This window comes from Macaca nemestrina, chromosome 12 (genome assembly GCF_043159975.1).
Source record: "Macaca nemestrina isolate mMacNem1 chromosome 12, mMacNem.hap1, whole genome shotgun sequence".
Taxonomy (NCBI): Eukaryota; Metazoa; Chordata; class Mammalia; order Primates; family Cercopithecidae; genus Macaca; species Macaca nemestrina.
Genome location: NC_092136.1, coordinates 76501586 through 76527037, shown reverse-complemented (window position 1 = coordinate 76527037; position 25452 = coordinate 76501586). Strand labels below are relative to the sequence as shown.

The following is a 25452-nucleotide window of genomic DNA, read 5'->3' as shown; positions in this document are numbered from 1 at the left end:
AGGCAGCGAAGAAATAACTGCCTATGCAAGTCATCCAATCCTTATTTGATAGCCAATATGTTATAATCACAGTTTCCAGGAATGTAGCTAGGGTCCCAACTAGAGAGTGATGGTTAGGGAGCTGGTGACCATAGTTTCTAGCTGCAAGGCATGCTTACACGTGACATTTCCCCCTGGATTGACCTGACTCCTCCAAGAATTATAATCTCAGGGCTTGCCTAGGAAGCAGTCTTGTAATAGAGCAGAATTTTAATTTTCTTCAAATTGTATCATATGTACCCAACATATGGCATGTATAGGTACAAATATGTTTTACAAATTACTTACCTGTAAATACACAGGGTTTATGGTTACAAGCATAAAATGAGGGTTTTAGTTATTTTGAATGGATTTAGTTATTTTGAATGAATTATTACTTTACTAGCATTATTTCTGCATTTCTTTCCCCCTTCTCTGTCTGTATATATGAATGTGTGTATAATTACATACATATGTGTACACACGTGTCTAGTGGGGTCATTCTTACCTTGGGGGTGGGGCAGAGGTACCCTCAGATCTTCTGGGAACATATATGTTTGAAAGAGTATGTTTCATATCATTTTATGTTTGAAAAATGAAAACTAAAAACCACTTTTATAATACAAACTACAGAAAACAAAATTTACATATCCTATTGATGGAATAAATGATTGAAAACCGTTATTTTATTTTAAAGGGTCAAAGTGTATCTTATAATATTAGAGCAGGAAGGGTACTTTGAGATTAGATTATTCAGTGTGGTTCTTCAAGTTTTTATAGTTTTTTACTATTTATAGTTTTTTAATGGAAATTTTCACAAAGATAGCATATATAAGTATACAACTCAATGAATTTTCAAAAAGTGAACACGCCCATGTAACCAGTACCCAGATTAAGAAAAAGAATATTACTGATACCCCAAAAGTTCATATTGCTTTTTGATAAATATATAAGACATGCTGGCTCACCCCCAAATACATTCTGAAATTCTCTCCAGGACCCCTTTCTCCTCACCTCTCACCCCCTAGTTGAAAATCATAGATCTAGTCTTACCCCTTTTATAGATGAAGAGTTTGAAGCCAGAAGAAATTAGAGCCACTTGCCAAGGGTGATGGAGGCGAAGAGAGAAGCAAGCAGGAACAGGAAATTAATATATATTGAACATCCGTTATATGTTATGCAATTGGCTAAGTACTTTACATGAACTAATCAATTTAAATTATCTTATATTCTCTTATGTCCACTTTACAAATGAGGAAAGTGAAGCTCAGAGAAGTTAAATAACTTTCTTAAGATCCTACCTAGTAGGTACTAGGTAGAAGTAGCAGGTTGGAATTAGGTCTCTTGGCCACTAGAGCCTACATTCTCTTTACTACCACTTAATGTCTTCTTAAGTATGAGAATGGATGATGCAGGGAGAGGATTATTTTTACTGCTGTTGTTTTTGACACTCACAGATTGTGTGTAGAACTACATTTGACAAATATCACTTCATTGAACACTATTTTTTTTCCCTCTTTCTCTGCCATCTTACTGTTCAGTGCTTCAGGCACCGTGTACACTGCAATGGATGTGGCCACAGGACAGGAGGTGAGTATCCACCACCCACTGTTGCCCTTTAGTTCTGTTTCTTTTTATTTGGGATTAATTTTTAGCCCTTGTTAGGTCAATAGGAACATTTCTAATTTCTTTTTTTTTTTTTTAATTGAGATGGGGTTGACTCACTCTGTCATCCAGGCTGGAGTGCAGTGGCGTGATCTCTGCTCAACTGCAACCTCTGCCTCCTGGGTTCAAACAATTCTCCAGCCTCAGTCTCCTGAGTAGCTGGGATTACAGGCACCTGCCACCATGCCTGGCTAATTTTTGTATTTTTTAGTGGAGATGGGGTTTCACCATGTTGGCCAGGCTGCTCTCAAACTCCTGACCTCAGGTGATCTTCCTGCCTCGGCCTCCCAAAGTGCTGGGATTACAGGCGTGAGCCACTGCGCCCAGCTGGACCATTTCTAGTTTCTTACTGTAGCATACAAGAGCTAAATAGCAGGCTAACATGATGAAACGTAAGGTTTGGACTAAGGTGAAATAGTTAGATGGAGGGAAGTGGATGGATTTGAGAGATACTTAGCAGGTAGGTTCGACAGGATTAGATGATTGACTGAATGTGAACATTGTTTACAAGTGAGTGATATTATTCAAGGAGAAAGGAAAAAGAAATTGGATACTGCCTGATTGCCAAGTGGATAGTTGCTTATACAAGTCTGGGGGTGGGGGAGAAATCTGATCTACAGGAGATTTAAACCATGTCTCTTGACTCCTAATCTACTGGTGCTACCTTTACTTTCCACTGAACAGTGAAATCCTCATTTATTTGGAGGCAGCTTTTTGTCCCTCTCATTTCATTAAGCCATGAGAACTATAGCTAAAGCCTGCTGACCCAAGGTCTTATATTCAGTAGAAGGAAGTTAAGAAGGGAATATAGAGTACTTGAGGTTTCCTTGCATTCTAATATTTGGTTGCAGAGTAGGAGTGTCAGCCAGTGAACTGGATGGCAGCTGCCCCAGAGAAGTTCTTTCTTCAGAGAGTACCGGGACATAGCAATTGAGAGAGGCACCTCTTCTTCCAATGAAAACAGAGTTGGGGTCCTGTAAGGGAGGCTGCTAGACACGTGCTTCTATATTTCTGGTGGTTGAAACCACGTGGCATCCTGGAGAAGTCATGGTTAATAGCGGTAGCATATATCTCACTAGGCTCTCGTGAGTTTTTCAGGTGTTAAAGCCAAATATTAAGGCTCCACCTAGGGTAAGCCAAGTTTTAAAAATCATTATTATGGTTAAGGATTTATTCATTGTTCTTTGACGTGAGAATGCAAAGAACTAGATGCTTATAAGCCTTTAGCTACTTATATAACCTTGGGCAAGTCATCTGACCTCTCTGAGCCTGAATTTTATATATTTATAAAATGTGCACGATAAAATGTCCACAAAAGTGTTGAAAGAATTCAGTAAAGCAATACATGTGAAAATGCATTATAAACTTTATGAACTACATATTCATATTTATTCATTTTTACTCATATGCATATATATGTATTCCACAAAGCATTTGCTTTATGCCACACCTTATGCTAAGAATTCTGTGAAAGTTCACAGACATTAAAATCATGTGTAAATGTAAGAGACCGTAATTTCCTTTGTGTACATATAAAAGCCTTGTAATATTGACAGAAATCTGCCTTAAAGTAAAAATAATGGTGAGGAAGGAAGGATAGTATTATCATGACATTTTAATGATGGTGAATATGATGCAGAGATTAAAATAAAGAAGGTTATACCAATCCTGAAAAGAACTCTATGAGGTAGGTAATACTATTTTTTCTTTACTGCTGAGGAATTTGAGGCTCAGGGTGTATAAATAACTTTTTTGCAAAGTTGTACTGTCAGCGATTAGCAGGGACTGGTTTAGAATCTTCGACTCCTAATCCTGTGTGTTTTGGGCCGCAAGAGCACAACAGAGCTGAGGTTAGATACTAGAGTCCCTTGTCGTGTTTCTGGCCTCTCAGGCCTCACAGTCCTTGATGGGAGGCAGGTAGGTGATGATGGTGGTTTCTGGAAGGCCTGGAGGCTGGCTGTGTGAGAAGCTGGCCAGAGGAAAGAGAAATTTAAATTCATTGTATGCCTGCCTTGTGGTTACAAAACTATGAATGGAAGGGAGTCCATCAGGGTGGCTAATGCAGTGTGGTCAGGAAGGCTTCATTTCCTGCCCCAGGGAGAATAAATCTTTAGTGGAGTCAGCAGGATGCTCTCGGTCTTTGTGAGTGCGTGCTTATTGGGGGTTATCCAGCTGAGAAGGGCAGACCTATTGTCTCACGTATAGGAAGAATGTTAGTGCTGGGAAGTCTTCCAGTTACAGATCAACAATTATTTTTCAAGCGTGTTTTTAGAGAGAATGTGTATAATAGAAAGAACAGACTGGAAGAGCCTTTGGAGTCACATGGACCTGTGGATATTGATTATGACCTTAGAATTTTCTTGAGTCTTCGCCTCAATTTTCTTACCTGAAAATGCAGATCATGATTCTTACTTTGCAGGGCTGTTAGGTTTTACTGTGATAATATAAGTAGGGCATCTAGCACAGAGCCTGGCACACAGTTGGTATTTGATAAATAGTAGTGGTGGGAGAGTGGTTGCTGTGCCAAGTACTTATTAAATGATGTTATTACTATGATTACCATTTTCATTATTGTCTAACTTTATTGCTTATTTACTTATATGTGAGTAATGCATTTGCCATTGTCTCACTTGGTATTCAAAACAATCTTGAGAAGAGGGGAATCAAGGTTGAGATTATCTTCAACGTATTGATGAAGAGACTGAGGCTCAGAGAGCTTGTGATTGGTCAAGGTCAGTAAGTGACAGGTCCTGAGCTTAAGTTCTCAGAGTTCAAGTCTAGTTCTTTTTCTGTTATAGGAATGCTATATCCTAGCCTATATAGGTGGGGTCTGATAGATGAAGGACACAGCCTAGCCCATAGTTAGTAGCTATTGAAAAGGGCTCCCAGCTGGGCACTATGGCTCATGCCTGTAATCCCAGCACTTTGGGACGCCGAGGCAGGCAGATTATGAGGTCAGGAGTTTGAGACCAGCCTGGCCAACATGGTGAAACCCTGTTTCTACTAAAAATACCAAAATTAGCCAGGCGTGATGGCGGATCCCTGTAATCCCAGCTACACGGGAGGCTGAGGCAGGAGAATCGCTTGAACCCGGGAGGCGGAGGTTGCTGTGAGCAGAGATTGCCATTGCACTCCAGCCTAGGCAACAGAGCAAGACTCTGTCTCGAAAGGAAAAGAAAAAAGAAAAGGACTCCCATGTCCTGTCCCAGCCTCCATGTTAGCCTCTTTATGCCTCTCCTTCCTTGCTGCTGCCAGCAGTGACCACTGTGAGGTTCATAAGCAGTGTCCCATCCTCCAAGATGGCATGAGTAACTCAAAAGACATTCTTCTAGCTCCAGTCCTTAATGTGTGTTATAAGGGCTAACTATACTTAATATCTTTAGATCAACATGTTGCTTTTCAAACGTTAGGAAAAACTAATGCTCAGCTGTTATAGACAGCTGCCACCAGACTAGAAGCCTGACCTAACAGGAAACTCCACTCCAAAGCAATTTTTCCTTACTTGAGGTAGGGAATGGAGGTGGTCAGATTTTTTTACAGAATTACTTCTATTCTTAATGATTAACTTGGTCTCTGCAAAAGACTGTCCATTCTTGACTTGAAGAAATAATAGAGTCAGGCATTTGTCACATAAAAGTTTGAATCATTCCTTCTTTATACTTCTTGCTGCTTCTAGAAAGACAACTTCGTTCTATTAGATGTTCGTGTTCTTGTCCACTAAGCAGGAAAAAGGCAAAATATCTCTAGAGAATGAACACTTAGAAAATAATTTAAAGTATACTCCTATGGGATAGAGGAGCCCATTGCCATTTTTTTGTTGTTTTTATTTAAAAACAAAGTACTGACCAACCTATTGACTTCTCTCTTGCCCTCTTTCTACAGACATTTCTTGAGCACCAACTCTTATGTGTGTAAAGGCCTGTGTTTGGCATTGGGGTTCTGGGCTTTCAGTCAAGCCCTCAAACTTCTTGATACACTACCCCTAACTAATCATTACACATGATAGCAAGTTGTAAGTTCCATAAAAGAGGGATAAATATGATCTTATAGGGCTTTAAAGAAGGGAAAAGGCATATTGGGTTTGGAGAATGAAGTTTCCTTTGGCCGGATACAAAGCGTAAGTAGCTTTTGAATGTATGGAAATGATACAGGCTGTTCCAGATGAAGAGAAGATTCTGAACAAAGGAAGGGGAACTAGATACCAGGGAGAACATGGAGTGTTCTCCATGAACACTCCTCTGTGAAGGAATAGAGTTGGAAGTAAAGTAGGGGCCAGATCATGAGAACTTTGAATGTTGTACTGAGAAACATTTCTAGGCAACCAGGAGCCATGTAAGTTTTTGAACAAGGTTATCAAATGTGTACTGTGGGGGAAAATTAATCTGGCTACATGTACAGGATAACTTGGCATCCCTTTTGAGGGTTCTAATCCTGATTTTGCTGTTGAATAGCTATGTATGCAAGTCACATCCTCTCTGAAACACAGTTTCCCCATCTGTTGAATCATTAGTAATATTTAGCATGCAAGGTGTCTTTGCAGATTAAATAACAAATTTGAGAACACCTTATAATAGTACCTTACGTATAGAAGGAATTGATACCAAGTACCTTAGAAACTAAAGTATACCTTATATTCATGTTGTCTGGAAATTTGTTATTATTTCTATAGATAGAACTCTCATCCTCCTTTTCTATTCTTTCTTGACCTGGTCAACTCTGATTTATCTTTCTACACCAGGTTCAGAAAGTCACCTCTCCCTTTATGAAGTCCCTATACTTGGCCAGATTGAAAGAGTTCTTGGCTTTTGCCGTATTCTGTGTTTTGCTAGCATTTTATATGAACCTCTGTTATAGCATCTCTTTTCTGTTGTGACTTTTTAAAAGTATTTTTCTACACCAAAGTTTGATTCTGAAACTTTGGTGTATATCACAGTGACCTGGAGGACTTATTACATCACATAGTTTCTGATTTAGTAGATTTGCGGTGGGACCCCAGGTTTTTATTTCCAACAAGCTCCCAGATGATGATAATGCTGGCTTGAGACCTCACTTTGAAGACCACTGGTCTACATAGACAAATTGTGAATTACTCGAGGGCTAAGACTGTATCTTACTCATCTTTGTTTCCTGAGTACTTAAGGTCTGGTACTTAGTAGGTGCTTAATAAATGGGAATGACTATGGTTGCACATTGAATATACTCTGATTTCAGGTGGCCATTAAGCAGATGAATCTTCAGCAGCAGCCCAAGAAAGAGCTGATTATTAATGAGATCCTGGTCATGAGGGAAAACAAGAACCCAAACATTGTGAATTACTTGGACAGGTATGGAGTGGTGGGTCCCATCAGAGGGATAGGGCCTTTGGGACTGACTGGTAGACTGTCAGAGAAGAGGGCGGTGCCAGCACTCAGAACTGCCTCCATTTAAGAGTCTTCTGTGATGCTGAGCTCTCTGTAGGTGACCCTGTGTAATGCTGGACACCTTTATTGCTGGGAAATCCTTCTGTATTAGGCTGAACTCTACCACCATGTAGCTTGTAACAGTTGATCCTATTACTGTTTGTTTTGCCTAAGGGAAACCTACCAGCCCATCTGCCTGAGTCAAACATCTAGGTCCTTAACTCATTTTATATCCCAAGTCTTTCCTTATTCTGCTCATCCTCCTGAATAACTGCTTGTTTGTTTATGTTCTCTTAAAATGCAACGTGCAGAACTAGATGTTTCATTTGAGATCTGACCACTACGGAGAGAGTGGGACTCTTTCTAAACTCAACACAGCTTAATGATTTCATTCTTGTTTTATCTTTTAGGATGTGTGCTTTGACTCCTAGTAAGTTTGCAGTCAACTAAAATTTCTGATTTTTTTTTTTTACATAGCTTGCATTAAACTGGAAATACAGAGCTTTTTCACTATCTTCATTAAGTCCCATTTTTATTGTTTTAGCCCATCATTCCAGCTCATCAAAATTGTTTTTCAAAATAGTAAGAGTGGTTGTATATAATATTTGTATTGTGCTTTATTTTGTACTAAGCACTTTCACGAACAGTATCTCATTGTGAGGTAGGGTTTTTTATCCATATTTTACAGACGAGGAAACTGAGGTTTATAGATGTTAATAACTTGTCTAAGAGTAGTAAGCCATAAAACAGCAAAGCAGTGTTTTGAATTTGAATATTCCTAGCACCAATATCAATGCCCTTTCTATTATATCAGGTTCTTTTCTCCGATACCTGAACAAAAAAAAAAAAAGTTAAGCTTCTTGCCCAGGGTTCAGAGACATCATAGGTGGAGGTGAAATTGGACTATATCTTGGGCTCTAATTTCTTTACCTCTTATATTGCATGACCAGCTACCTCTTCCTGTTACTGTTAGATTTCATAAGGGTGCCTTCTTATTCTGCATCTAAAACACTAGTAAGCTTCAGTTTCCTTAAAAAGGAAAAGAGTTGAACTTTGACATTCCCAACACTGTAAAGAATAAAGCCTTTTTCTTTGAGATGGTTATGTCTCCTTAATGTGGGTCCTGACTGGCTCTGAAGAATCCTCTGAAAGTTAGTACCTTATCATCTCTTTCAGAACTTATTATACAGAGAATATAGCTCGTGCAAACTACTGAAGGCGACAGGGGTTTTAGATTTTGGCTCAGGATATGGAAAAATGAAAGCTGTCAGTAAGGGTATGGCCTGTCTCACAAAATGGTGAGTTACCCATCAGTGGATGCATCTAAATGATAAGACCATGTTATTGAAGGAATTTGTGTTCTGGGAGTAGGATTAAGAGACTTATAGATTTGTTTATTAATCATACCTTTACTGGTATTCCCAGAGGCTTTTACTCTGGAAATCAGAAGTAAATAATGCTATCTTTGCCCTCAAATAGTTCCTGGTCTGGTATAGAAAAAAGTACACTCTGTAAAATCATAGAAGAGGATCTTAACCTGAGCATTCAGTGAAGGTGTTACAAATGAGGGTCTGTGGTTTTTGTGAGATGTCCCAGGGGGAACTCCATCACATATGGATGAACTCATGGGCAGAACCCTCAGGATGTAATCACCTTCCAAAGGCCCCACCTCCTAATAACATTAGTGATTAGATTTTCAACATATAACTTGTGAGGGACACAAACATTCAGACCATAGCAGTTCAAATCCCCATAGTCTTCTCTCTCAAAAGAGATTGTTGAAGAAACACTTAGTCTGTCATGTTTATTTGTCATGGACATTTAAAAATTACAAATCAGAACACAAAGTTTTATGGAAAGAGCAGTCGATTAGTAGTCAAAAAAATAGGATTCAAATCTTACCCTTTGCTTGAGTGCATTTGTTAAAATCTTCCAACAGTCTCCACATCTGTCCAGCAGTGTTCCCAATATCAGGATGAAGATAAGATGATACCACACAGTTCAAGCCAGTGCAAGGAATGTTTTTTTCCCAATCCAGCGTCTATGTCCAAGACTGGCAGAAGACTTTAGGGCTCTAGGCTCACCTTGTTTTTATTTGTCCGATTCTATAGTAAGGAAACATTGACCAGATAGGCTAAGTGACCTTTTTATTTATCATGTAATAGGGTTGAGTGATCCAACCTCTGAGTGAAGCCATCACTTCTAACTCGTGTGAGCCCACAATCTCTCCGGGGATACCTTACTAAATGGTAGCCTTGGCTTATCAGACGGCTTTGGCTCTGTAAGCCGTTGCTAAATTCATTCCATTCTTGAATCACAGACACTCAAAGTAGAGGTCAATTGTCAGCATAATGACTATGTATACAACACTTTGCAGCTTTTAAGGGACTCATAAACATTATTTCATTTAATATTTTTAGTTATCTTTTATTTCATTCATTGATTTATTTAGTAAATATTGGCATTTGCTGTGCTGGACTCTGGGGATAGAGTCTTAAACAAGACCCAATACTTGGTCTCATAGATCTCAGATCTGGTAGGACTCTCTGGGAGGGTTAGTAGCTCTCTCTTCTTTGGGTAACATGGACTGTAAATCCTATCATTGTAAAATGTTTGGATGCTTCTAGAGGGAATCATGTCAGTCTTTCTAATTTTAGAATGTCTTCCTTTGTGTTGTGATGAAATGCAATTTTATTGTATCACTTTAAGCTAGTGATCTTAGTTCTGCCCTTTGGGGTTTCACAGAACATGTATGCTTGGTTTTCTCCAGGAGCATCCTTGAGAAATTCAAAGTTAGTGATTTTGTCCCCCAGATTCTGCTTTTCCCCAAAGTAAAGAATCTTTTACTTTACTTTGTGCTAAGACGTAGTTTCACTCTGTGTATATGCTTAGCCTTTGAAACCCAGTGCCATGGCTCAGAGTACTCTGATTGTTCCCTCTCACCCTTTATCTGTATTCCTGCAGTTACCTCGTGGGAGATGAGCTATGGGTTGTTATGGAATACTTGGCTGGAGGCTCCTTGACAGACGTGGTGACAGAAACATGCATGGATGAAGGCCAGATTGCAGCTGTGTGCCGTGAGGTAAGGCCAAGGGCCAAGCAGTCTTGGGTAGAAAGCTGCCTCCGTATTCCTGTCTCCTGAAGTTCCCTACCCAGTGAGATCTCAGTCTGGGCTCTGTGGAATTGGTAGAAATTAGTGCTGACACTCCTATCATTCCTGTATTGTACCTGTGTTTGTCATTTCTATCACCATGATTTTTTTTTCTTTAAAGATAACTTTATTCTACCCAATGTAGAAAAATTATAAAGTACTAGATAGTATATATTGTAAAAAGTCACTCGTAATTCCAGTCTTAAAGATAACCACTCTAAGCACATTATTATATATTCCTTTATCTCTTTTATCTGGGCATATATTTTAATCATTTTTATTCTGCTTTCTTGCTTTATTTTTGTGCTATAAGGAAAATAAAGCAGAGTAAGAAGGTAGTGATGGAGGAAGTTCTATTTTAGACGGAATACTCAGGGAAGGTTTTGCTATGGATTTGAGTAAACATCTGAATGATATATAAAAGCAAGCCAGCAAAAATCTAGGGTAAAATACTTCCAGGAAAAAAAAAAAAAAGGTCAAATAGATATTCCCTTTCTCCTCATTGCGATTAAATGTCTAGAATCGATAATATGCTGATGTAAGAGGAAAAAAAGCCCTCCAGAAGGCCTGGACAGTGTCCTCAGGGAATAACCACATTTCATTTCCATTAGAGCAAGAAGGTGAAGGGAATATTCAGAGACATTGAGGATATTGGGTGTTTTGCTGATGACAGACTGGAACTTTCTGGTGGCCCAATAATGCAAAAGTAATTGCAGTTTTTGCCATTACTTAAAAAAAAAAATGCCAAAAACCACAATTGCTTTTGCACCAACATAATAGAAAAGTTAGGAAATTAGGGGAAGCATAGAAGATGAGATGAGGTTCAGAATTTTGTGGGGATGAGTATAATAGTATGATTGGGGTTTGATGGTACAAGATCTGAAGGCACACTGCTGAAATTATGTAGTTACATATTTAATCAGTGTTAAGAAAAATAAAATGTGAAATCAATACTGCCCTAGAAAATATGGTCCCCTTTGCAAACAACTTTGGGATCTAGAATATTCACAAGTAATTGGAATTAATTAATGGAATTAATACCAGGCTGGGATTCTTAGGGGTTCTGACTTTTTTTCCTTGTTCCACTACTAATGCAGTATTTCTTAACCTTCTTTTCATTGTCTCCTTCTTAAGGAGCCTTTTTCCTAATCATACTCCCTGCCATGAAATTTTAATATCACAGATACATAGGTCAACTGTTTACATACTATGGCCCTTTGGAGGGTCATAAACCATTGTAATACCTAAGATTTTTTTCACCACACCTGCTTACCCTCAGGAACCAAGTTTCACTAGTGGAGAATACATACATACGTATACTTTGGGACATCATTTTGCCTCATTATTAATCTATAAAATGGAAATCGCAACATTCACACTGTATATACCTTAGGGGTGCTATATGGATGAAAAAGCACTTGGAAAAAAATGTTAATGTTGTATAATAGATGATATTACTATTCTTCAGTTCTAATAGAGATCATCTCCTTTTTAAAACATCTTTACTGAGATATAATTCACCCATTTAGAGTATATAATTCACTAGCTTTTAGTATGTTCATAGAGTTGTACAACCACCATCATAATGAATTTTAGATCCTTTTTATCACTCCAAAGAGGAAATTAATATCCATTAACAGTCAATCCCCATGTCCCCTGCCCTGACTCTCCCAGCCCTATGTAACCGCTAATCTATTTTCTACCTCTGTAGTTTTCCTGTACTGGGCATTTTATATAAATGGAATCATGTAATATTTGTTCTTTTGTAATTGGCTTCTTTTACTTAGCTAGCATTGTGTTTCAAAGAATCATCCATTTTGTAGCATGTATCAGTACCTCATTCCTTTTTATTGCCAAGTAATAGAATGGACATTTGAGTTCTTTCTGTTTTCAGCTGTTATAAAAAATAAAAAATTACTCTATGAACACTTATATACCAGTTTTTGTGTGGAGGTATGTTCTCATTCTCGTGGGTATATAACTACAGGTGGATTGCTGGTCATATGACAACTCTGTACTCAACTTTTGAGGAACTGCCAAACCATTTCTGTAGTAGCTGTACTGTTTTACACTCCTGCCAGCAATGTATGAGGTTCCAATTTCTCAAGATGATTCTTTTCCATCATAATTTCTGACATCCTGAGATGTCTCCACCCTTGTAAGAAGAGCAGCTCTTACATTTTCAGGGAAAACCCAATTCTGGATATTGTTTTATTCTTAATTTAGCCATTGGTATATTCTTAGAAAGTAAAGTATTAGGTTAGGACCATTTAAATAGTATTTTCCTGTTCACTTATATCTTTAGTGTTTTTTAATTGGTAGAAGTTTCTAAAAAATTAGTTTTGGGTCAATGAAAGCAAATTATTGATTTAGTAGAAAAGCTGAGATGATCTCATCTAATTCCCACATTTTATAGATGGGAGTCCAGAATTATATAGTTAGTGGGGTAGCAGCAGAACCAGGCATTTTAATTGTACCATTGTGTCTCTTTGTTACTCATTCTGCCTGTGTACCATAGGTGTTTTCCAAGGTTCTTCTCTTTCTCTTATACCCTTTGCCAGGTTCAACCATTTCTGTAACTTAAACAAAAATCATCTCTTCCGAAATGACTTGTAAATATTTACCTCTGTATGGAAACTAAGAGTTATAAATGCAGTTGCCTACTGGACATTTGTCTTCAGATGTCAAATTCAGCATATCCAAAATAGTACAAAATATCTCCTCACCAAAATAAGATTATTCTGCTAACTTACTGCTTCTAGTATCACTTCCATATGTCTGCTTCCTCAAATATGACCCTTACTTGTTGTTTTCCTCCAGTCTGTCATTATAAGATCCTTTCCATTTTTCTTCAGTAATTTCTCTTGGGCCTTAGGTTCTTTACCAAGGATCTAATTAAAAAAAAAAAAAAAAAAAAACCATTGGAGGAACTCCTTTACTTAAAAAACTATTTTAAGGTGAAAGGCAGCATGGAGTGTTAAAAGAATGTTTAGCTGGGAGATGGAAGACTTGGTTCTAGATCTGGCTCTGCGAGTGATTTGGGGCAAGTCCTTTTACTCGTTGGGGCCTTACTTCCTTTATTTTAAAGTGAAGAGGTTGAATTAGTTGATTTTCTATTAAGTCTTCTGTATTATATGTATGTCCTTTCTTTCTCCCCCTGCCCACACCACTTCAATAGTGTCTGCAGGCTCTGGAGTTTTTGCATTCGAACCAGGTCATTCACAGAGACATCAAGAGTGACAATATTCTGTTGGGAATGGATGGCTCTGTCAAGCTAAGTAAGTAGGAGCCTTAGGAATGATAATACTTCTCTCCCTGTGGGGCCCTGTCTCCTGTGAGATGGTCATCATATAATAGTAACCATGACACTCACCAAAGAGTCTTTATTATTTCATGGGATATGAGGGCTGTTTTATATTCTTCTATATTAATCATAGGATATCATTTCATTATTTTTTCATTCATGTATACATTTAACAACAACCACAAAAAACTTGGCTGAATGCTTACTCTGTGCTAGGTCCTGTGATGGGCACTGAGAGTACATTTTCCCTACCTTCTCAATCTAGTATGGAAAACATTTAATAGATAATTAGAAAAAAGGGTTTTGCGTAACTTCTTTCATTCAGTTATTCAGCAAACTTTTATTGAATGTCTAGTACATGCCAGTCCTTCTAGGGATATGAGGACAAGTAAGAAGATATAATCCGTACTCTCAAAGACTTCCTAATTTAAATAAATTTATAATTGCAATATAATGTGAAAACCACGGCAGGTAGAACATTTTGTTCAAAGGTGTAAAGATCAGTAGACCAGAAAAACAGGCTATGTTATGGGTGGATGGGCAGTTTATGGAAGGACTGCTAGCAGCCCTGGGCCTGGGGCATAAAAACAGGGCCATGCTTAGTCATAGGTGACTGGGGTTTAAATCAAGGACTCGTGCCCAAGAAATAAGGCAAGGACCTCGTTGCCATATTTGAGAATATGAGAATGGTTTTTCAAGAACAAAGCAAAACTGGGACAAGCAATCAAGACCAAAATGGGCAGCTTGGACTTTAACACTAAGTCCCCTGGTTTAAGGAGAGATAGGAGGCCAGAGATGGTGTTTCTTATATTCCTCCTATTTCTCTTCAGGGTTCAATAGGAAATAGGCTAGGAGCTAGACATGAAGGTGGCAGTCAAGTGACTTTGGAGAGACAAAGGATAGCAGAGCTGGAAGCCAGGCAGATCTTGTCACCTACGTGTAGGCACACAGTCAACACTTACTGAAGTGAGTGTATATCCTAAATGTATGTTCTTTCTCTTATTTTTCTTTTCTAGCTGATTTTGGATTCTGTGCACAGATAACCCCAGAGCAGAGCAAACGGAGCACCATGGTGGGAACCCCATACTGGATGGCACCAGAGGTTGTGACACGAAAGGCCTATGGGCCCAAGGTTGACATCTGGTCCCTGGGCATCATGGCCATCGAAATGATTGAAGGGGAGCCTCCATACCTCAATGAAAACCCTCTGAGAGTGAGTGTTACCATTCCTATTTCAATTTATTTGGGCTGTTGTCTCTAGTCCCAGGAAATAAGAATCCAGGCTATTCTCTATGGCTTTCAACCTGGAGATCCCTTTTCTGGATACAACTAGTCACTGTTGAACTTAAAATATAAATGGTCAAAGAAAAGGAATATTAGAAGTCACTCATTCATTTATTCAACAACTATCTGAGTCCCTTTCAAGTGCAAGAAACTATTCTAATGAAAATAAAATAAATTAATATGTAGTAACAGATGGTAAATGCTGTGAGAAAAAGCAAAGTAAGGAAGTTAAGAGAGTAATGGAGGAAGAGGTGTGCTATTTTAGAGCAGAGAGGGAAGTTCTCTCTCGTAAGTTATTTTATTCTGCAGAGTTGGGAAGTCATTAGAGGGTTTTGAGCTGAGGAGTAATGTGATCTGATTTATGTTTTAAACAGATCATTTTGGCCGCTTTTATGGAAAATAGACTGCGAGAGACTGTTGTAATAGTTCAGAGTGGTGGTGTCTTGGTAGGAGTGGAAGTGAGAAGTGGTCAGACTCAGGAAATGTCTTGAAGGACTAGCTGACAGGATGAACTGAATATTAGAGAAAGAGGAATCAGCAATTACTACACGATTTTTGGTCTGAATTGCTGAAAAAATTCAGTTGACATCTGTTGAAATGGTGAAGACCATACTTAAGTTGGGTAATTAAGAGTTGGTTTTGAATGTGCTGATTTGAAGTGTTAATTAGACATTTAAGTGGAGCTGGGAGTAGAGTTTGGCTTAAGAGTCTGGAGTTCAAGGGTGAGGGGTCAGGACAATAATCATAAATTTATTAGTAGATAATATATAGTTGGTATTTAAAATCAGAGGTAGATGAGATCACTCACCTAGAGAATGAGTACTGTTAAAGAAAAGAGATTTGAGTACTGAGCTCTAGGTTATTCCACTGTTTACAGGTTGGAGGAACTAGCAAAGTAGACCAAGGAATGGCCTTTCTAGTGTGAGAGAACAGAGAAGTATCTTGGAGGTGAAGTGTCCTGGAGATGAATAGAACAGTGTGCTTCCTGAAGGAGGAGGAGGGTAGATTATGTGTCAAATGTGATTGATAGGTTAAGATGAAACTGAGAAATGAACATTGGATTTGCCAATGTAGAGGTTCTTAATGACCTTAACAATCAGTTGTCAGTAGAGAGATGGGGATGAAAGTCTAATTAAATTCATGAAAGTGGAAGAAGAGGACGTTGAGATGGCATGTATAAACAGGTTTTTTTTCTCTTAAAGGAATTTTGCTGGGAAGGGTAACAAAAATGGAACACTATCTTAAAATGGAGTCAAGGGAGGGTTTTTCTAAAAGATGTCTGTGTGCTAATGGGAATGATTTAGTGGAGAGGAGGAAAATGGTCATGTACAAAAAGGAAGTGACAACTATAGAAGTGATATCCTTAAGTCGATGAGAGGGGTTCGATCAAGTACTGAAGTAAAGGACATTAGATTAGCATGGACAATTTATCCCTTGTAACAGAGCATATCAACACAGATGCAAATAGGTTGGTAATCTTTGTGTGGGCAAATGTGAAATTTATTCTGATTGCTTTTATTTTCTCATTTATTCCCACCTCCCATCTAGTGCAGGAGTTCCCTGTGCACTGTTGCTGGTAGGTGGTCATCTACATGCTCATGTCATCCTTGGATATCTCTGATTATTGGAAATTGCTTCAGTGCACCAAACTGAAACTACCTTCTGTAGTTTCTATTCTTTGGTCCCAGCTTTGCCTCTGACTCCACATGCAACATATTCTTCCCTGCCTTAGAATGGCCTTGCAGAGATTTGAAGATAATAATTGCTGGGATATGTTGGAAACAAGACAGAGTGATCCTAGACACACACACACACACACACATATTTTTTTTTTGAGACAGAGCCTCACTCTGTCACCCAGGCTAGAGTGCAATGGTGTGATTTCAGCTCACTGCAACTTCCACCTTCCAGGCTCAAGCGATTATCCTGCCTCAGCCTCCTGAGTAGCTGGGATTACAGGCATCTTCCACCATGCCCAGCTAAGTTTTGTACTTTCAGTAGAGACCAGATTTCGCCATATTGATCAGGTTGGTCTTGATGGTCTCGAACTTCTGACCTCAGGTGATCCACCCACCTCAGCCTCCCAAAGTGCTGGGATTACAGGAGTGAGCCACCACGCCCGGCCCTAGACATATCTTTTTATGTTTCTGTACCTTATTTGTGAAGTGAGGATGATAATTCTTGCCCAGAGTTAATTGTGGCCATTAAATTAGTGCTTATGTAAGTACTCTTTGAATTAAGTGCTGACTGATTGTAAAGATTTGGTCTTACTGTGTTTTTCTTTACCTTTCCCAGGAGATGCTTCATTTAGGGGACCAAGGTGGCAACAGTTTTCACTTATATTTAATATTCCTTTCCTGCTAGAAGAGATCAGTTCTTGGATGACTGAGGTGAAGGCACCAGGAATAATTTCTGCCAGTAGCTGGGCAGATGTTTCAACAGGCTAAATGGATAATAAACCCTTCAGATGTGTAAGCAAGAATAATAATAAAGCCGGGCATAGTGGCTCACATCTGTAATCCCAGTACTTTGGGAGGTTGAGGCAGGCGGATCACTTGAGTCTAGGAGTTCGAGACCAGCCTGGCCAACATGGTGAAACCCTGTCTCTACTAAAAATACAAAAAGTAGCCGAGTGTAGTGGTGGGCACCTGTAATCCCAGCTACTTGCGAGGCTGAGGCAGGAGAATCGCTTGAAGCCAGGAGGTGGAGGTTACAGTGAGCCAAGATCTTGCCACTACACTCCAGCCTGGGCGACAGAGCGAGACTCTGTCTCAAAAAAAAAAAATAATAATAATAATAATAATAAACCCTTAGGTCTGTAACATATTTCGTAAGTTTACAAAGTACTTTCAAATACACTATCTTATTTTTACAGATATGTGAGATGGGCATTATCATCATCCTTACTTTACAGATAGGGAAGTTGCACATAGTCTCATGGCCTTTAAATGTTCAGCCTGATCCTTAGGTCATACTCTTTCCAGTATATATACACAGCTGCTACTTTGCATCCTAGAGCATAAAGCAGCTGACCATATTTCTAGAATGTGTATATGGAGAACAAGAGAGAGCCTCAGTTGGAGTTCAAGGTGATTCACCATTTTTATTGCCAGGCCTTGTACCTCATTGCCACCAATGGGACCCCAGAACTTCAGAACCCAGAGAAGCTGTCAGCTATCTTCCGGGACTTTCTGAACCGCTGTCTTGAGATGGATGTGGAGAAGAGAGGTTCAGCTAAAGAGCTGCTGCAGGTAACTGTCCCTGTGCAGGGAAGCACCTAATTCAGGGAATCACTAAACCAGGCCTTTTTTACTTCATGTTTGTCTGTAAGGTACTGGATATTATAGAACTAGGCTTCTCTTTTACCATTTCCTACCCTCACTCTGTTCCTACTGCTCTAACTTTTATCCCTGGGGCTTTGCTTATTTATTTTCTTAGCCTCTTTCTCGGCCTGTTAAAACTCTACACATTCTCCTAGGCTCAGTTTACAATCATTTTCTGAGCACCTATTGAGCTTTGCTTGTAGCTTCCTTCCTTCCTTCCTTCCTTCCTTCCTTCCTTCCTTCCTTCCTTCCTTCCTTCCTTCCTTCCTCCCTCCCTCCCTCCCTCCCTCCCTTCCTCCCTCCCTCCCTTCCTCCCTTCCTCCCTTCCTCCCTCCTTCCTTTTCCTTTCCTTTCTTTCTTTTCTTCTTCCTTTCCCTTTCTTTTCTTTCCTTTTCCTTCCTTTCCCTTTCCTTCCTTCCTTTCCTTTCCTTTCCTTTCCTTTCCTCTCCCTCTCCCTCCCCCTCCCCCTCCCCTTTCCCTTCCCCCCTCCCTTACTCTCACCTCCCCACAGGGTCTCACTCTGTCACCCGGGCAGGAGTGTACAATGGTGTGATTTTGTCTCACTGCAGTTTTCCTCTCCTGGGTTTACTCAAGTGATCTTCCCACCTCAGCCTCCCAAGTAGCTGGGACTACAGGTACATGCCACCATACCGGGCTAATGTTTTAAAAAGTTTTTTGTAGAGACGCGGTTTTGCTGTGTTAGCTAGGCTGGTCGCAAATTCCTGGGTTCAAGCGATGTGACCACCTCGGTTTCCCAAAGTGCTGGGACTACAGTTATGAGCCACCATGCCCAGCCTGCTTGTATCTTTCATTAGCACATCCTTTGTTCTGTTTGAATTAGTCTGGCAGAGTTTGTTTGAGTCTTGTTGAGAAATGGCTCTCTGACATCCAAATCTTACGCAAGTTATATTTTTGCTGGGATTAGCTCAAAGGATACATTTTTAGCAAAGGAACATACGTTTATTTTATTTTACTTATGTTTTATTTTTTGAGACAGGATCTCTGTCTGTTGCCCAGGCTGGAGTGCAGTGGTGCAGTCATGGCTCACTGCAGCCCCAGCCTCCCCAGGTTCTGCTGATCCTCCCACTTTAGCCTCCAGAGTAGGTGGGACTACAAGCGTGCACCACCATACCTGCCTAATTTTTATATTTTCTGTAAAGACAGGGTTTTGCCATGTTGCTCAGGCTGGGCTCAAATGATCTGCCCGCTATAGCCTCCCAAAGTGTGGAATTACAGGCATGGCATGAGCCACCATGCCCATCCATGGAACATAAGTTTAGAAGATAATTAGTGAGTATGGCTTTTGGAGTCTATACTTTCTTCACTGGAAATCCTCAGATAATGGCAATGATACTCTACTTGTTGAGAGTGAGATTTTGCCAGTTTGTGGAGAAACCCGGAGTCAGGGGTTTACCAGGCCTTTTATACTCCCACCCCCCTAATCCTGATAATTTTACATGGTTGAAAAAATTGCCTTTAGCAGGCCACATCATTTGTATTTAACATATTTGTTTCCAGTACAATTTCTTATAACAAGTGTTCTTTTATTGTATTGCCCACTAGTGATTTAATAGTAAGTATCATGTGCAACTTTATGAAGGCATGCACTGTCATTTATTTTCGTATTATAAAGCCCAGGAGTGACAGAGCAGGGCAGGGCAGGGCAGGACCTAGCATACTGCCCTGTGTTAATTATGAATCTTTCCTACTGGATTATAACCTCTATTTTATTAATCCCTGAGTTTCTTGTTTTACCTAGAACCTGACTCAGGATAGGTACTCAAAAAATATTTATTGAATTGAATGAAATTGCTGGAAGAACCTACATTGGAATATCATCCTCTGGAACATATTTATCATCTCTTTGTAATTGAGGTTACTGATTATGGAGTACTGGCCTATTAGATATGAGATCTGGGTTCTGCCAAGTGTAACCCATTAGTCTCTAGTATCTGTTGGGACTAAAAGTCTCTTAGTACAATGTAGGACCCCTTTTGCTGTTCATGAGAGTTGTATTCTGCAAACTGTAGGCACTGGGAAATGTGTAAATACGATATGCTAAGCCTGTGATTAGTAAAGATACCATTCTTAATTAAGTACCAAACTATAGTTCTTGAAAGGTTAGTGCCCTCTAAAGTTTTCTTCCTGATACAGTAATATAACTAGTAATAAATGCATTATATTGAATCTTTACCATATTTTAGGCACTAAACACTTTATATATTTAGGCACTAATAAGCACTTTATATATTGTCCTTCACAACAACTCTATGAGTTATAGGTTCTGTTATTCTCATTTTTACAGATGAGGAAACTGAGGTTTCAAGTATTTAGTAACTTTTCCATGATAGCTGATATGTGGCAGATCCAGGATTTCAGCCTGTTTGGCTCCGAAGTGTGTATGCTCTTGGCCACTGCTCTTACAGGCTCAAAGAGTATCACAACTGGAAAGCCCTTAGGGCTCATCTAGTCTGTTTTGTTTATTAGACAGAGAAGGAAACTGAGGCCTCCCAGTTCGGTGTTGGATCATGCTGCTCTCAACTTAGGGGAATTGTAGAAACATGTGATCTGAGAAAGCTGGCTTTTTAACTTGTTCGTGTACATTGTAAATATTGAAAACCATGACTTTGAGAATCGTAAATCATAAAAGCTTCACATCTGTTTCTCCTGTGAGAACACACTTATGGACAAAAATACATAGGATGATATATATTGGAATTCCTATCTTCATGATTTAGCTAGGATCTTTTATTCCTTTCATAGTAATAGTACCTTCTTGTTCTCAGTAGCTCTTTATACTATCTCTGTCCCAACAGAAGTTGAAAAAATTCTCAGCAAAGAATATTGTATATATGTTTCCCTCTCTTTGTGTGTGTGTGTGTGTGTGTGTGTACATACATATATACAATATGACTAATCAAGGGAATTAGAAGTATGGCAGAAGAATCAGATATGTTCATGTGAGTTGAATAATTATGCTTAGAGGTCAAATTTGGTTCTCAATTTCCTGGTAGCCAGGGCAGAAAAGGAAATGTGATAGTTCCTGTATTTTTTATCAAATAGAAGAAATATCCTACATCTTTAAGACACAAAGCTTTTTTACTACTAAATGTTTAAAAACAAAAAAAAACAAAAAACACCATTTTTGGTTAAGAGGCTCTGAGAATTACATAAGGAATTGTTAGGCCAGGCATGGTGGCTCATGCCTGTAATCCCAGCACTTTGGGAGGCTGAGGCGGGTGGATCACTTGAGGTCAGGAGTTCGAGACCAGCCTGGACAGTATGGCGAAACCCCGTCTCTACTAAAAATACAAAAATTAGCCAGGCATGGTGGTGGGTGCCTGTAGTCCCAGCTATTCAGGAGGTTGAGGCAGGAGAATTGCTTGAACCCGGGAGGCGGAGGTTGCAGTGAGCTGACACCATACCACTGCACTCCAGCCTGGGCAACAGAGTGAGACTCTGCCTCAAAAAAAAAAAAAAAAAAAAGAAGGGAATTGTTTTCCGTAACAGTTTTACTGAAAATATAGATGCAATTTTCATATATTTTCTCCTAAATAGTCACTAAAGGTTGAAGGTATGGCCCAAAGTACAGCACAGTGAAAGTGATTTGGGAAAGGACCAAGCTACTGAACTTTTTACTAAATGAATTAGCATTATTGGATTTGAGGATAGAACAATAAATTCCTAGATCAATTCTCCTAAACTGTAGTATTGCAATATACTACTGGGTCATGATCTCTCAATACCTTCCCCAGAGGTAATTATTATTCTGATTATCACCATGGTTTAGGCTTACCTCAGAAGAAATGGAATAAAACAATATGAACTCGCTTGTCTAGCTTCTTTCCCTTAACATGTCTGTGAGATTCAACCCATTGTCAGTGTACCAATTACTTATTTTATTGCTGTGTAGTTTTCTGTGTAGTATTATATGAATATAACACTATTCATTTTTCCATTCTCTTGGACATTTGGGTTCTTTCTGGTTATTGGCTATTATAAGCAAATCTTCTATGAACATTTCTGTGTATATCTTTTGGTGGCTATACAAACTCATTTCTTTTGGGAATATACCTAGGATTGTAATTACTAGGGTATAGGTAGATGTATGTTTATCTGTAAGTAGATGCTGCCAAACAGTTTTCCAAAGTGGTCTGTTTTAAGATGTCCTTCAATTCGGGGATGATCGGAAGCTTTCCACATAGCACCCTTTACAAACAAGGATGCCCTTATGTCTTGTAACGCTTACTGGGGAAGAATGGTAAATAGTCATGTGTCTTTTGCTATTTTTCTCCTTTCTAGCATCAATTCCTGAAGATTGCCAAGCCCCTCTCCAGCCTCACTCCACTGATTGCTGCCGCAAAGGAGGCAACAAAGAACAATCACTAAAACCACACCCACCCCAGCCTCATTGTGCCAAGCCTTCTGTGAGATAAATGCACATTTCAGAAATTCCAACTCCTGATGCCCTCTTCTCCTTGCCTTGCTTCTCCCATTTCCTGATCTAGTGCTCTCAAGACTTTGATCCTTGGAAACCATGTGTCCAGCATTGAAGAGAATGGCAACTGAATGACTAATCAGATGATGGCCACTTCTAAATAAGGAATTTCCTCCCAATTCATGGATATGAGGGTGGTTTGATTAAGAGTTTATATGAATAAATGTTTCTAGTCTTCCATATGGCAAAATCCTCACCTCCTTCATAACCATCCCCTATAATTAATTCTTGACTATATAAATTTATGGTTTGATAATATCAATTTGTAATCAGTTGAGATTTCTTTAGTGCTTGCTTTTCTGTGACTGAACTGCCCAGACACCTCATTGTACTTGAAAACTGGAACAGCTTGGGAATGCCATGGGGTTTGATAATCTGCCAGGGACATGAAGAGGCTCAGCTTCCTGGACCATGACTTTGGCACAGCTGATCCTGACATGGGAGAACAACCACATTTTTCTTTATGTGTGCTTCTAGCAGCTGTTTGGGAGGACCTTGACCCAATAGTGTTCCCATGCTGTTTCTTGTGAAATGCTCTCGGCTATGTAGCAGCTTTTGATTCCCTGCATACCCTAGGCTGCTGCCCCTATCTTGTCCCTTGTTTATAACATTGAGAGGTTTTCTAGGGCACATACTGAGTGAGAGCATTGTTGAGAAGTCAGGGGAAAAAAGGTGACTACTTTTAGAGCAAGGCTGGGCATCAGCACCTGTCCAGCTCTACTTGTGTGATGTTTCAGGAACTCAGCCCCTTTTTCTACCTGGGGTAAGGAGCTGAAAGATTAACTTGGATCTTCTAATGGTCTAAATCTTTTGGTCACAATACAGAGTCTCCAGATTAGAGACTGCATGTTAGTTCTGGATGGATTTGGCGGCCTGACACGATACCCTGCCAGCTGTGAGGGGACCCTGTTTTTAAGATGCATGGCCAAGCTCTCTGCCAATGGAAATGCTTACACTGGGTGTTGGGGATGTTTGCTACCTCCTGCTATTTTTGTGGTTTTGGTTCTCTCACTATGGTAGGACCCCCAGCCAGCATTGTGACTTGTCATGTCAGCCCCATTGACTACCTTCTCATGCTCTGAGGTACTACTGCCTCTGCAGCATAAATTTCTATGTCCGTCAATAAAAGGAGATGAAAGTATTCTATTGGAGTATGCCTTTTTTCTTTTGTTCTCTCTTTCCTTTTCTAATTTTTTATATGAAATAATGAATAGTTTCTTTCTGAACAATTTGAGAGTGGTAAGTTGCAGATAGGATGCCCCTTTACCACTATATACTTGAATGTGTATTCTTTCTTTTTAACACTTTTATGTTAAATATAAATTAAGATAAATGGGCCAAAACCATTTGTATTGTTTAAAGAATAATTATAAACACACTTGTATCCATCAAATCAAGAAATGGAACACTGATAATAAGAACCTTCTCTATCTTGTCTTTCCCTTTCTCATTATAGCCCCCACCCAAGAGGTAACCACTTGTCTTGACTTTTATTTAAATAACTTTCTTGCTTTTCTCTATACTTTCATCACATTCAGGTGTGTTCCAATACAAGTTGATTTTAGTTCGGCCAGTTTTTGAACTTTAAATAAACATATCATAATAGATACGTTCTTTTGTGCCTGTTATTGTTTCCACTCAAGATATGTTTTTAAGATATATGTACCTAGTTTGTGTGTAGCTCTAGTTCATTTATTATTCCGGCTGTAAGCACTTGAGAGGAAAGTTTTAACTTGTCCAAGATGAATTCTCTGAGGACTGGCCTTCCAAAGGAGTTGGCTTTCTGCAGAACTCTGTCATAATGGACTACAGCCAACTGCTCAAGGCAGCCATACCTGGTAGAATTCTCAGGTGGCTAATCAGGCCACGGGTCTGTCACATCCTACAGCTACAACCATAAGGCTTGAGCCCCAGCTCTGATCACACCAGAGAAAATGCTACTCAAAGATGGCACAACAGAGCTAGAGGCCAGTGTTCTGTTGTGTGGTTTTACTATTGGATCACAGCACCTAATAACTACTAGAGAAGATGTGGTGCTTCTTAGGTATGTAAAATATAATCCCCATGGCTCAGTGCCTGGAGTCCTTCTCTGGAGTATGATATCTGGGCCCTACTACATTTCTTTGCCCCAGAAGGTGATGGACATTAGAGTTTCCACACTCCGGCTAATGTTCTGTAACCACATGTTTCCACCAATAAAGCAGGCTCTAAAAGGTCTGGAGTGGATACTGCCTTATCAGCTGCCCTTGTCTGCTTCATAATGGCAGCAGTAACTGGGTATTATGGGAACCAACCAAGGAATTAGAGAACCAAGATTCACCTTGGGTGAGAAAATGCCCTCTTGGCACAGGACAGCTGGCCAACCATATTCAAGGACTGGGATTGTGGGTCACTGACCGGTTGCAGAAACAAAACCTGCCAAGCCAAGGAATTTAAGAGTTATATTCCTGAGAATGGAGATCTAGGGGTGGGGGATATCACCCAGGATGGTATTCCAAGGTTGTTTTTAAGAACCTTAGAGTCACCTATGAGGAGACTTCCACTGCAGGAAAGGCTGGACGACTAGCTTTGATTAAGTTCCTGAGAAGCTTAGATTCACTGTGAACCAGAGACTTGAGGTAGAAGTTGGTGATGATCTCTTCAGGGACAGAATTCTGTGGTTACTAATGACCTTGGAGGAAGCTGTCTCCCAGGAGGGGTTCATTGAGAGTAAGGCTGAATCAGTACTGGATGAATTTTAAACTAATCATGTGAAATATGTCCCCTGATGACATGCCCCTTGTGTAAAGAATGGCATATGACCTTACCTG

The 25452-nt window shown here is 39.5% G+C and overlaps 1 protein-coding gene across 13 annotated transcripts in view; it reads left to right on the top strand.

Annotated features, from left to right (window-relative positions):
• The window catches only part of LOC105468800 (p21 (RAC1) activated kinase 1), a 149126-nt gene extending 125343 nt beyond the window's left edge, over positions 1-23783 (top strand). For 9 of the 13 annotated variants that reach the window (XM_011719171.3, XM_011719169.3, XM_011719168.3 and 6 more), the window contains 7 exons: positions 1560-1608; positions 6895-7007; positions 10047-10164; positions 13412-13511; positions 14554-14750; positions 17935-18072; positions 22447-23783. In XM_011719171.3, coding sequence (XP_011717473.1) covers positions 1560-1608; positions 6895-7007; positions 10047-10164; positions 13412-13511; positions 14554-14750; positions 17935-18072; positions 22447-22533 — 802 coding nt within the window. In that variant the 3' untranslated portion in view covers positions 22534-23783. Of the gene's footprint in view, positions 1-1559; positions 1609-6894; positions 7008-10046; positions 10165-13411; positions 13512-14553; positions 14751-17934; positions 18073-18713; positions 18780-22446 lie in introns of all 13 variants that reach the window. The other 4 variants (XM_071075344.1, XM_071075343.1, XM_011719176.3 and 1 more) reach the window with 2 other exon arrangements.
• Positions 23784-25452: the final 1669 nt, after the last annotated feature.